Raw genomic sequence first — 14244 nt, 5'->3', positions numbered from 1 at the left:
GTTTAAGAGAAGATGAAACACCTGAAATAGTTATAATGTGTGCACTCTGACCTCACAATCTCACAAAGCTCAGTTGAGGAAGTATAGACATTAACTGGCTATCAGATGATATTAAGAAATTAGTCTGTTTAGGGGTGACACTGATGGTGTGGCTTCATATTTTAAGTGAAGATTTGAGTTGAAGTATGTATCAACAACAGATGTAATATATAGAATTGACTTCAAAACAGTCTAGAGAGGATGGGAAAAAAGAGGCTATGGATTAAATGATGTCATGAATTAATAATTGCTAAAGCTGTGATAAAAGTCTCTTAGAACTGACAACATTCTCCTGTCTGCTTTTCTGTGGTTTGAAATCTGCTGCTTTGGGAGGAAAAGAAGTCCCAGTTGCTAAAAGATTCTCTGTTGTCCTGTCTAACTTTAATTCTGACTTTACTACCCCAATGTTTGAAAGCAGGATAACCTGTCCATTCCTCAAACTCATGGATGGCTATACCAAAAAGCCACGAAGGCTTTATTCTCTGTAAATATTATTTTCTTCTTTTTTCCTGGGGAAGAAAATGGCACATCTCATATTGAAATTACATCAGGATATAAATGTGGCTTTAGAAGTGAGTGACTGTTTTGTGGAGCATTATTGTGGACTTTGTTCTTGATTCACTGAAATTAGTATTTGCCTCTTTTTTGTGTTTTCTAGGTTCTTGTTCATCTGGGACTCCTGACCAAGGAATCTGGCTTTAAGATCGCAGAGACAGCATTCAGTGGTGGCCCTCTTGGTGAATTAGTTCAGTGGAGTGATTTAATTACATCTCTGTACTTACTGGGCCATGACATTAGGATTTCAGCTTCACTGGCTGAGCTCAAGGAGTAAGGAGATTACTTTTCAATTTTAAATCAGAATACAAAAAAAAAGTAAACTCTTAAAGCCCTCTATTAGTGGATAATTTCTTATGGAGGAAAATAAAAGTGATAATTCACTAAAAAGAAGATAAGAAGATTATTTTCAGGACATAAAAACATACACTATGAAAAGGATAATATGTTTTCATTGTAGCTGCAGGCTCCCAAGGCTTCTTAAATGAATGCCAGAAAATTCAAACTAAGAAGCTTATTCTTTGCTGTTACAGGTGTGTCTAGCATCTGTAGCACAAGTCACTATTGACTTTCCTAATTCCCTGTCTCTTGCTGAAATTCATACCATTCCCAACTCAACATCAAGCTTTCTAAATTCTGAAACAGGCAGGTTCTTGTTTATAATTTAATTTGGATACAATGAACTTCCTGAAAGCCCTGATCCAATCCTTTTCAATTAGCCAGCTTTCAGCTCCATCTGTTAACTTTTCCCAGGTCTTCTGTTTCACTGAAATTTTCAGGAAGCTCTTGTTCTTTCTCAGTCCCTTCTTGATTGACATAGCTGGCCATGCAGATACTTAGATCTTCCACTCCCGTAGGCTGCCCACCAACTACATGTCATGTTGCAAAGCCAAGTATCTTCAGAATAAACCATTCTAGAGATGAGAGGTGTCTTAAATACATATGTATTCCACCCTGGTCTCTTCTGTAGTCAAGGGACTGATGGCAAGTTAATAGTTGAAGTCATCTGCTAATGATTTTCACCTGCCATGTACCATCATAAAGATTTGGTTGTCATAGTAATAGCAACAATAATGACAGTAATAACATTGATGGAAGCTATTAACTGCAAACTGTTGTGCCTCAACTTACTGTGCATCAGGTGCTTAGCACTCTGTGTTTTATCTTATTTGGTTCTTAGCAACAGGATGTAGGTACTGCATTTTAAAGATAGGGAAACTGGGGCTGGGAATATGGCCTAGTGGCAAGAGTGCTTGCCTCGTATACATGAGGCCCTGGGTTCGATTCCTCAGCACCACATATACAGAAAATGGCCAGAAGTGGTGCTGTGGCTCAAGTGGCAGAGTGCTAGCCTTGAGCAAAAAAGAAGCCAGGGACAGTGCTCAGGCCCTGAGTTGACGGCCCAGGACTGGCCAAAAAAAAAAAAGATAGGGAAACACAAACATGAACTGTCTGAACTTTAAGGATGGCACTGAGAGTTGAGCCCTATGACACTCTTTGACTTCAAAATAGGTTCTGAGGTCTGTGCCTTAATCATGTATTACATAACCGTTGTTCCTTTACCAGGCTGCCTCCTGCTGCCGTCTTCTTGCCTTGTAGGATGTCCAAGATTTACCCTGTGGACACATTCCTATGCTTCCCTGTATTCACCCTGACTTCTGTGGGATGGATTTTGATTCAGGGCCTACAGAGATGACTAGCATGTGGTTAAGGATCTGCCAGTCCTTTGATAATTGCAATTAATACATTAAATAATAATTACACTAATTACAATTCTGGTAGTACTAACTGAAGTGTGGATGCTAGAATGTAAATGTGGCAGGCAGGAAACTCAGTCTTACCCAGCACTAATGCCTAGCACACTGGGTGTTCATAGGATTGTTAAAGGAAAGGAAGAATACAGAAGTGACTTGGTGGCTGGCTTAAATGGGGCACCACCAAGTACCAGAAACAAGAGCTGTCTAAATGCTCAGAGAAGGCATATTAGGCATATACCTAGCAGACACTGATTTGATAGTCAAAGGAAAAGTCGATAATGGAAAGCTGATAGTGGTCTTTATGTACATTGGATTCAGGGATAAATGTATTTTATTTAACAAAATTACAGAAGTAGCATAGAACAATGGTCCCCAAAAGCACCTGTACATTGAAACACTTGTAATTTTTTTAAGTTTTGGAGAACTCTCTGAAGTCTCCAAATGTTCATCATTCCTATACTAATTAAATTACAGCATAAGGATTCAGCCTTAAATATTTTGTGATGCCGTCAATTCCATTGTAGAGATGAGTTTGACGACCACTGAGTTCAGGATGGACCAGGTGTCAGCACACTGTGTTTCACTAAGCCAGATGTACCTCGCTGCCCATTTCTATAAATAGCTCAGGATGCCAGAATACCCGTGGTAACTTTCTGTTTCTGGCAGCTTTCATCCTATAATGGCAGAGCTGTATAATTAGGACAGAGGTGAAAGTGTTTATTATCTTGCCCCTTACAGACATAGTTTGCAGACTTTTAGGAAGAAGTTCTATGGAAGTTGGCTTTGTATAAACCTACAGAAGAGGCATGAAGGTACAGGGGCAGTGGAAATGTAGAGCTCTTAAATTCCTCAGTATAGAAAATCTTGCTTTATAACCAATTCTTTTTTTTTCTGGAAAGTAAAATAAAGTTTCTTGAAGGTGAAACCACTTGCCTGAGTCTTCTAGCTTTGAGTTGGGCTGCTCTGCAGTGGGGAGGGCTTTAGAATTACCATGTGGTTGACTTTAAGGGCTGTGTTTATGCCCCACCACTCGCTTATGTAGGAATGAGAATGGGGCTCTGGATTCACCTTCATGTGAAGGAGGAATTGAGTGTGGCAACAGGTTTGGAAACATTATGCCATCCTCTCTAATAAGTATTTTGGGAGTGATTTTTTGCCTATTGAATTTGCCAAATTCAGTACCTTAAAGTTAATAGATTTTTTTCTTCTCTGGTTTGCTGTTCTCTAGAATCATGAAGAAAGTTGTAGGAAACAGATCTGGTTGCCCGACTGTGGGAGACAGAATCGTTGAGCTCATTTATATTGATATTGTAGGACTCGCTCAATTCAAGAAAACTCTGGGACCATCTTGGGTTCATTACCAGTAAGTGCTATGTGTTGTTCTGACTTATGTTAATACTCCTTTTTCTTAACCTTAAGAAGGATGACATAGTTACAGTACAAAGAGATAACTAAATATCTTTTGAACTATATGGAGTGGGTTTCTTATTCCTAATTGAGAGGTTTCTGACAAGGACTTTCTGCTTCCTAGGGCTATTCCTATGTTCACTGATGTCATGAGAATAGAAAACAAGTGTCCATCTTTTTCCTTCCCTAGTACCCAGCATTCCCTTCTCCACTGGTCTTGTCTGCTTAAGTAAATAATGCTTTTCACAAAATAGGCACAAAGTCATTTTTGTGGTCCTTAAGTTTGAGTTAATGGGTCATTTCTTACCTTTTTTTATATCAGTATTCTTGTCATTCTTGGGAGGAAAGGTTAGGAGCCTGATATGAATATTGAGGTATTTTTTCCACCTTTATAGCTATACTAGACTTCATGCTTACTAGGCAGGTACTCTACCATTTGAGCCACACCCTCAATCCTTTTGATCTGGTTTTGTTTGGTTTTTGAGGAAGGATCTTGCTTTTGCCCAAACTATCCTGAATAACTTCCCATCATAGTTAAAATGTCAGATATATACCACCATGACCAGCCTTTTCTGTCATGATATGATCTTATGAACTTCTTTTGGCCTAGTCTTTCCCCAAACTTCACTTCCTTAGTAATAAAAATATTACAGGTGTGAATCACCCTCCCTGGCTAGAACTCACATTATTTTAAAGGTAAATTTATGCTTCCTGTGAGAGTGTGTGTGTGTGTGTGTTTGTGCGTGTGTGTGAGAGCATTCTGTACCCTGCTCATTATTTAGTAGAGTAGGTTCTTAGTTCTTTGATTGTGAGTTTGAGACTATTATTTAGAGTTTGGAATAATTCTATGTGGTCCACAAATATGGTGCTAAGTAACACAGAATTATATAATGTCATTTATTATGTTTTCTTTTTTCTATGAGGCATTCTGCAAAGAAGCTTGGTTTTGTGCTAATACATTGCTAATATTTCTTTTAGCACATTCATGTTTTTTTTTTTTTTTTTTTGGCCAGTCCTGGGCCTTGGACTCAGGGCCTGAGCACTGTCCCTGGCTTCTTCCCGCTCAAGGCTAGCACTCTGCCACTTGAGCCACAGCGCCGCTTCTGGCCGTTTTCTGTATATGTGGTGCTGGGGAATCGAACCTAGGGCCTCGTGTATCCGAGGCAGGCACTCTTGCCACTAGGCTATATCCCCAGCCCCATTCATGTTTTTTTTAACAAAAAGAGAGTAGCTGTGTATGCCAGCCTTCAGCAGGCAAAAATCACCTATTTTGAATTTAGTAATATTTTCTTTCCCCCTAGTACTTAAGATCTGGCTCAGGACTTCTCACATGCTAGACAAATGCTCCTAAGCTAAACCTCTATCAACAGTTTTTTTTAATGCTTTTTTCATTGTTGTTACCTGCTGTTTATTGTTGATACTGACTTTGATGGCCACTACATTTTAAAGTAATTATTAAAAGCTGAATAAAGATCACAGTTCATTTAATAGTGTAGATGCCACAAGAATTTTAAAAGTATGAAGGCTGTTAAGACACTGTACCAATGGTAGTAAAAGAAAGCTACACTGTAGTTTGAAACTGCTTTCTAAGAGAACACTGAAAATCTTCCATTTAGTGCAAGATACAAATCTCCATGTGTTTATTCTTTGTTGCTACTGAATAGAAAGGTTTTTTTTTTTGTTTTTTTTTTTTGTCATTCTTATTTTTCCAGTAATACGGATTGAACCTGTGGCCCTTCACATGCTAAACCACTGCTATATCTCTGGAGCCACACTTTCAGTCCTTCTGTGCTTATTTTGCAGTAGGGTCTCTCACTTTTACCCTAGATAATCCTCCTACCTCTATCTCCACCTCTCAAGTAGCTGGAATTATGGGCTTAAAAAATGTTTTGAGGTGGTCTTCCATGTAAGACAGTTTTACTTCACTGTGACTAAACACCTGGGCAAAGCAAGGAAGGAGAGGCTTACTGTGACTCATGGTTTCAGATCATCACAGTAGGGAAAGTATGGTAAAGCAAAGCATCTCACATCCTGATGGTCAGGAAACACAGAATGCCTGTGCTAGCACATTCCTTCCTTCTTCACCTTTATTCAATCTTGCTGCCAGCCTAGAGGATAGTCCCACCTACATTCAGGGAAAGTCTGTCTTCTTAAGAAATCATCTTATATCCAGGCCCTGGTGGCTTACACCTGTAATCCTAACTACTCAAGAGACTGAGATCTAAGGAATGTGGTTAGAAGCTAGCTCGAGTAACAAAGTCTATGAGATTGTTATTCCAATGAACCATCAAAAATGCTAGAAGAGGAGCTGTGGCTCAAGTGGTAGAACTAGCAATAAAAGCTCAGAGACAGCATCCAGGCTCTGAGTTCAAGCTCAGGGCTGGCAAAACAACAAAACAAAACACCTACTCTGACCTACTCAGAGGTATGCTCTGCTAATCTCTTGGTCACTTCTTGATCCAACCAAGTTGAAAAGATAACCATCACACCTTTTAATTTAGCCAGTAAATGAATCAAGCTAGCCTGTAATATATCTTCCTCTTTCAGGTTAAATTTTAATAGTATTGACTATAATCCTCAAGGTTATATGAGTTTAGAATTCCTTTAGAAATCAGAAATGAGAACTGAAAATACAAAGAATCTCAGAAACATGGAGGAGGGATGCCATTGTCTGCAGAATTTCCTGGCAATTGTTTTTCCCGAGCAGCAATGGTTTGCTCATTCAACAATGAAATATTCACAGTAAAGAGACAGGAGACAGGAGACAGGAGAGACTGTTGATTAAATGAATAGTCTTCATGATCTTTTCCTTTCTTTTGAATGTAGATTTCATTTAAAAAGAAAAACAAAATTAGATGCTTGGTTTGGGGCAGAATAGTACTCTACTTTTTGTTTCATATTTTTCCTTTCTCTAGCTTTATTCTTTCCTTTGACGTCTTCATGAATCACAGGCTATCATGTTTGTTCTTACTTATGTGGAAATAACCATCTTTCTTCTTGGTTAATAAGCCATGTAGTAAACACACTTTTTTTTATTTAATCCAACAGACTGTTAAGAAAAGCATGGCAGTTGTTCTCTGGTATTTTGTGAATGGCAGACATCTGGAAAATGTGCACAGAAAACTGGACAGTTCAGTCCTCCCCTGACTGTCCTAGACTATTTCAGACAGGTGCTAGTGGTTCACACCACTAATCCTAGCTACTTAGGAGGCTGAGGTCGGTCTAGGATTGTGGTTCAAAGTCAGCCTCTGCAGGAAAGTCAATGAGAGTTTTGTCCCCAATTAACCAGCATATAGCTGGAAGTTGAGCTGTGACTCAAGTGAGTCTAGCCTTGAGCAAAAAAGCTCAGAGACAGGGCCCAGGCCCTGAGTTCAAGCCCTAGGCCTGGCACACACACACAAAAAGGACTGTTTGAATAGATATTCTCATTGGTGGTGTCCAGATCGATTAAGAAAGACTATGTTTTTATTGCAGTGTCAGTCTCTAATACTGGCATTTGACTTCTTTGTAAATGAGAAGGCACCATCACAAGGGTTTTATGGAAGAGTATGATGTTGATTTGTTTCCTTAAATAACTGGCTGGTATTAGTAACCATTGGTAGGAAGTCTTTTGGTGATTTATTCTTGAATCTTTGTGTTGTAACAAACAATTCTATCAAAACACCAAAAATAATTCTTGAGAAACTTCCTTGTTCACTTCTTTCTAAAAATGAATTGTCAGAGCTGTCTGAATTCATCTTGGTTCACAGAATATTCTATAAATTGTATCATCATATCTTCCCATTAAGAACAAGCCCTTTAGATCTTGGGTCTTGGGAAAATATTTGTAAGTTCCCTCTCCCTAGATAGATAGATCGATCTATTGATCGATCAATCAACAGATCTATATATTTCTCCACATAAATAGATACATCTACATAGATAGACCTATATATACACATCTCTATAGAGAGATACATAGATCTATAGAGAGAGAGATATAAGGAGATTAATCTATATAGATCTAAATATATATATATAGACATCTCTATATAGAGCTATATATATGTAAATAGGTAAATATATCTAGATATATAAGCCTATATACAGATATAAATAGATAGAAAATGTATACATCTATACTTATATACACACAGGAAATTCAATTAAACATTTGTTGAATATCAACCTATGACTAATATTCTACTAGATATTACCCTTCCCTGTTTGCTTCACATGAGGACTTAGGAATAAAAGACACAAAGGAGGTAAAATGAAAACAATCTACAATAAACTATTCTTTGCATCAAATCTAAAACTGGAAAATAGGCCCTAGCTAGGAGCCTGTAAAAATCTATCTCATTTTAATATGGCCAAAAACAAAAAGAATGTTCCAGGAGTTATTTGGCATTGCTCCTGAGGTCCCTGTCTAAGAAAAGTCAGCTGCCTGGGACATGAGGCAAAAATAGCTAAGGGACAGTACTTGGGCTTTGAGGTCAAGCCCCTCGGTACTCACATTTTTTTTTTAAGTAAAAAAAAAAAAAAAAGGAGTAGGCAAAGAAGAAATTGAGTCGGTTCCTTAAAATCCATTGCTATTATTTAATTCTAAATTGTGGTCTTTAATGGTGATAGGAGTTATTCAGAAGTATCATTGATACACAAAACAGACTGTTTCTATTGATCCACAGTGAGCTTAGTTTACATAAAAGTTCTGCAAATCTGTGATAGAATCAATGCAACCCAACCCAGAACATTTTTGTTTTAGTAGTGATTTTTTTTATTCCTTTATTCCAGTTGATCATTCTTTGTGCTCTCTCAAAGTGAGTGGAAAAGTGACTGGAAAAGTGATTGTTTGCTTGTTTTTAAAGAGCCCACTAGGAAATACTTAGGCTTTGGGGCTAGGTGTCCACCCCAACATATTAACAGCAGGAAAGTCAATGGCTAAGACACAGACTGTGTGTGAATTGAACGGCAAACTGTGGCTGGAGGCAAAGAAAACTTTATTTTTTACTTTAAAATAAGACTTTCATACAATTTTCATGTCACAAAATATCCTCACTCTCTTCTGTACTTAATCATTTTAAACTATAAAAACAATTCTTAGCTCACAGGCTAACAAAAAGAAATGGTAGGGAAGATCTAGGCCTGTTTTAAGGCCTTGGTGGAATAGCTACATGAGGTACCCTCTATTGTATTTCTTTAGGCTGTTGGAAGAAGTGATCTGTTCTGTTAGATACAAGAAACCCACCATTGCCTATATATGTGATTCTGAGTCCATTTTGTGTTGCTACAACAGAATACTTGACCTTGAGTAGATTATAATTAAAAGTAATTTTAGATCTCAACATTCTGGAAGCTAGAAAGTGCAAAATTAAGGGACCACATAAATACAGACTTGAGGGGGGCATCGCAGGGTGAGAGAGAGGACCAAGCCAGCCCAGATCCCTTCCTTTTCATACAGGTTCATCCTCAAGATTTCATTACTTCCCAAAGGGCTCATCTCCAAATTCCATCACCTTCTGAATGTGAGGATTAACTATAGTAACTATGAAGGTTAACTGTGAATGTAAACTCAGACTCTCAGTTTTGCATCCTCAACTTGACCAGGTAGTGAAGGATACCACAGTGAAGATCGCAGTCCCCAGTTCCAGCTTTGTGGAGCTTTTCATTTCGATGGTATTGGAGTGTTCCTATGTGATTCACCACTTGGCTGAAGGAACTCCTGCTGTGTGGTGACTAAAGCTCTCAGGTGCACAGGCAGACTTTTGAGATGGAACCTATTCTAAAACCTGAGGGTGTAGATGTCACTCAGAGATTCTGTGTTTACCCAGCATGCCTGGGACCTGGCTTTGATTCCCCGCATCAAGAACAAAAAAAGATAAGAAACTTAAGATTTGAGTCGTTTACCAGTGGTATGTTTTAACCTAATTCATCCTCGGAGAAGGGTTAAAGCGTTTTTCCCTTTGTGAACTTTAAGGTCCATGTTGTAGTCTCACACAGAGCTCCTTTCTCTTTCAGGTGTATGCTCCGAGTCCTTGATTCCTTTGGTACTGAACCAGAGTTCAATCATGCCAATTATGCCCAGTCTAAAGGCCACAAGACCCCCTGGGGAAAGTGGAATCTGAACCCTCAACAGTTCTATACCATGTTCCGTGAGTATTCACCCCTGCTTTCCAGAATGGCACCAAACGCAGATGGAGAAATTAATTAGATAGCATCTATTTAGGATAGTGATTATCAGAGCCCTTAGCTGAAGAAGTGCATACTGTTTAATCTTTCCGTGGGAATAAATGATTTTTTTCTTTAATTGCAATAGAAAGCCCATGTGAGCATTTTGAGAAAAGCAAGGAAGTGTTCTAGAGAAGAGTGTTTGATACAAATGATCATTAGAAGCCATGTCAGAGAGGACTAAGGTCACAGCACTGTGCATGCCTCATGCCACACTGAAATGGTTCAGTGTCCCCTTCATGCTTAATAAGGAACAGGGTCTCCCATCTCACCCCATTTTTAAGCAGTTAATGCCTTTTTTTTGCTCAAGGCTGACACTCTGCCACTTGAGCCACAGGCGCCACCTCTGGCCATTTTCTGTATATGTGGTGCTGGGGAATCGAACCTAGGGCTTCATGTATACGAGGCAAGCACTCTTGCCACTAGGCCATATTCCCAGCCCATAATTAAACTGTAATTCTTAATTATTTAAGCATCAAATGTTGAAAGAAAACACTTTAGCTTCCTAAGTTGATCTTTTCTAAACTCAGTTCCATACATTGCTGACCTTTTATTTATTTATTTTTTGGGGGGCGGGGGGGAAGTACTAGGGTTTATAAAGGGCTTTGTCTATCCCTGCTAAGCAGGTCCCCTACCCTTGAGCCACACCTCCAGCTCTTTCTTTTTCCTCTACTGTTTTTAATTGATCCTCCTATTTACAGTTTCCAGGAAGCTGGGAAGACAGGCATTCAACCGTGCACCTAGCTTTGTATTGGTTGAGATGGAGTCTGGTGAACCTTTTTGTTTTTCCTTCTGAGGCTGTCCTTCAATCACTGTTGTCTTGATCATCTCCCAACCAGCTATGAGTACAGGGGTGAGCACATCTTGGTGCATTACTGAATACTGGCCCCAAAATGACCCTTTTCCTTCTCTTACTGACTTGATGTGTTGCACACATGCTGACAGATGAGAAGCTGACTGCCCCCTGCCAACCTCTTAGAAACTTGGCATTTGCAGGTATTCCTAGCTACCATTTCTTCCTGTTGCTTTTCCTTTTCTTATCTTCTGCCCTCTTTGGAAGTAACTGAAGACTTTAAATCCAAACACAAAACTTGCTAGCATTAGTGCCAAGTGTAAATGTATTACTAATGCACCACAGTGAAGTTGAAGTTCTCTTTTGGAAAGAAGATCCCATGTTAATTGAGATGTTCAGGCTAGAGAATTCCCATCTTCATCCAGAACTTTCCATAGGTTGCTGATCATGTCAATCTGTTTGCTTGGTTGGGAAGACACCCAAGAGATCCCAACAGTGCCTTTCCCCAGTGGATGTAGCCCTCTAAATGGCTGAGAGAATACAACAGATGTGTGTACCCAACGGGTGCTAGGTATAAGAGGGGAGAATTGAGAAGGCCACAGCTTAGAGAACTCATGCTCTGTGTAATGTAAACATTATTGTAAGGGAGCTGTATCATCCTACTGAAAGGTGCCTCTGGGGGCACAATTAGGGGTATCTAATATTGGACACATTAAGTGACATGAGATGAGAGTTAGAATTAGACTTTAATGTGAAACTTTTAGAAACTGGAAAGAGGGGTCACCTAACTGCCTGAGAAGTAGCCTGTGTGTTCATTCAGTCAAGTGAAGTAAAATGATTCTGTGTCCAAATGGCACAAACTACTGCTGACATGATGTGGCAGGGTTGTACTTTCCAAGACATGGTTGTTAGCCCTGTGCTTTGGTTTTGGGGAGAGAGGGCTCCAGAAAGTATGGAGTTCCATTTTTATTGATGAGGGCTTAAACTCAGAGCCTCTGATTCTCTATTAGAGTTGGCCTCTATCACTTGAGCCCATGACTCCAGTCCATCATTTTGCTAGTTAATTGGAGATGGAATGCCAAGATTTTTCTGTTTGGGCCAGCTTGGAATTCTGGTCCTCCAGATCTCAGCCTTCTGAGTAGCTAGGACCATAGGTCTGCGTAACTGGTGCTCAGCTTAGACTTCTCTTTTTCAGTGGCAGAGTTTGGAGCCATGCAAATTCAACTTTGCATTTGTTTGTGGGGAAGCTGGTGTTTCTTTCTTTTTCTTTTTTTTTTTTTTTTTTTGGTGTTTTCTCTTTAGTGACTGAAGGATTTCAACAGTCTTAATTGACTCAACTGAAAGAAGTTGACTGTTTAAAATGTAACTAAAGATGAAAACTAATTTCTTTTAACTAGAGAGAGAGGGATATGCTTCCATATTATATCTAACAAATCAGGGAAATTTTATGCATGTGACTGCCTTTAAACAAATTAAAAAGTACTTACATGTCAAAATATCAACAACCACTGAAAATACCATAAGCAAACAGTGTTTTGACCATATGTTCATAGTAGAAAGTATCTGAATTGTTATTTGGAAACTATTACAGATATAGTGTAAGAGCCAAAATTTTCAGTATTCCAGAAAGGGAAGAACAATTTTATAATTGAAGTAGAAGCCATATAATCTTCAATTCCTATCAGAAATATTAATGAACTTATGCTTTCTCTAAAAGTAAAATGTTTCAGGGGTTGGGAATGTGGCTTAGTGGTAGAGTGCTTGCCTACCACGCATGAAGCCCTGGATTCAATTTGTCAGTACCACATAAACAGAAAAAGCCAAAAGTGAGGCTGTGGCTCAAGTGCTAGAACCCTATCCCTGAGCACAGAGAGGTTCAGGGACAGAGCCTAGGCCCTGAGTTCAAGCCCCAGGACCGGAATACATACATACATACATACATAATACTTACTTACATGATTCACTGGAGCACTAGTGATTCTACTCCTCACTACTCAGGAGGCTGAAATCCAGAGGACCAAAGCCAGCTCATGCCAGAAAATCCATATGACTCCATTTTCCAAATAACCAGCAAAAAGCTATGCTAGAGGCATGGCTCAAATGATAGTCAGCTGAGCAAGCGCCCAGACCTTGAATTCAAACTCCAGTGCTAACAGGAAAGACAAAATACATTTCCATACTTTGAAAAGGACCTTAGGACTGGTACTCAGACTGGGATTCCCTAAATATCTTTTCTGATTAAGAACATAAACAGAGCCTCTTCCTAGAATAGATAGCCAGTAGCAGCCTGAGACAGGGGAGTATTTAGGATTAGTATTATGCCAGAAGGCAAAGAAGCTACGAATGATTCCAGTGGTACAGTTTGGGGGACCCAGGACCCCAAAGTGTAGTTACTTAAGCATCAAAGAACACTGCAGCAGACTGAAGTGAAATAACTGAGAAATGACCAGGGCCCAGGCTAAGTGGCCATACAGGAAAACACCACAGAATGCAGTCTGTCACTTTTGCAAGTTGCTAGGTCACCCCCTCATGACTCTGCAAACTAAAGTTAAAAAATAAATAAAAAATAAAAAAAAGGTTTGATCTTCCTGTCTTTTTAGCACAAGTGATAGCTGAACATAATCAAATGCTTGATGAGAAAAAGTTGTTAATCATGGGAAAATCAGAGCTAATAAATGCAAATGGAATGAGGAATTAGAAAATCAGCATTTTGAAACTTAATGAGACAGTGGAGCGAGGCATCATCAGCGCCTGTGAAACCCATCAAAGAACAGGTTGATGGAAAACTCTCATGGATGAGGCTGTCTTGAATGGAGGAAATATGGAAATTAGGATGGAAATGAAGCCATTTGAGACATTCATCATGTTGGGATGTCTGGGCTGGAGAATATGCCACAGAAAACAGTATCTCCTGTACCCCACAGTCCAGAACCCCCACAGTGAACTTGAATGATCCCTTATCAGAGGGTCTCTTTCCCACATGATGGAGAACTAAAGTCCAGTCCAACTGTTGAAAGTGGCTATTCTAGTGGTATCAAGAAAAGTACTATTTCCTTTTAGCATAAGAAAACAATGTCAGGGCTGGGTGTAGTGATACACACCTGTAATCCCAGCTACTCTCCAGGTAAAGGCAGAATCATAGTTAAGATCAGCTCTGATGAAAAAAAAAATTAGACCCTGTCCATCTCAAAAACCAAGCTGAGCTTGGTGGTACACCTATAATCCTATCTTCTGGGGTGGTCACAGGAGAAAGACAGTCCAAGTCAGAAGCTAACACAGGCCCAAGTGCTAAGACTTACATGAAAAATAACTAAAGCCCAAAAGAGGTGAGGGGGCTAGAGGCCTTAGCTCAAGTGGTAGAGTTCAAACAAAGCCCAGTATCATGGAAGGAGAGAAGAAAGGGAGTGAAGTAAGGAGGGAGGGAGGAAAGAAGGAAAGAGGGAGGAAAGAAGGAAGGAAGGAAGCAGGGAAGGAAGGGAGCCAAAA

The 14244-nt window shown here is 39.4% G+C and overlaps 1 protein-coding gene across 5 annotated transcripts in view; it reads left to right on the top strand.

The window, feature by feature from the left end:
• Positions 1 to 14244, top strand: part of Mgat5 (alpha-1,6-mannosylglycoprotein 6-beta-N-acetylglucosaminyltransferase) — a 365603-nt gene that overhangs the window by 232900 nt on the left and 118459 nt on the right. For all 5 annotated transcript variants that reach the window (XM_048345586.1, XM_048345584.1, XM_048345587.1 and 2 more), the window contains 3 exons: positions 698 to 867; positions 3580 to 3714; positions 9756 to 9889. In XM_048345586.1, the coding sequence (XP_048201543.1) occupies positions 698 to 867; positions 3580 to 3714; positions 9756 to 9889 (439 nt within the window). The remainder of the gene's footprint in view (positions 1 to 697; positions 868 to 3579; positions 3715 to 9755; positions 9890 to 14244) is intronic.

Source organism: Perognathus longimembris, chromosome 4 (genome assembly GCF_023159225.1).
Source record: "Perognathus longimembris pacificus isolate PPM17 chromosome 4, ASM2315922v1, whole genome shotgun sequence".
NCBI classification, from domain to species: Eukaryota; Metazoa; Chordata; class Mammalia; order Rodentia; family Heteromyidae; genus Perognathus; species Perognathus longimembris.
Note: the sequence above shows the minus strand (reverse complement) of the source record. Positions and strands in the feature narration are given on the sequence as shown.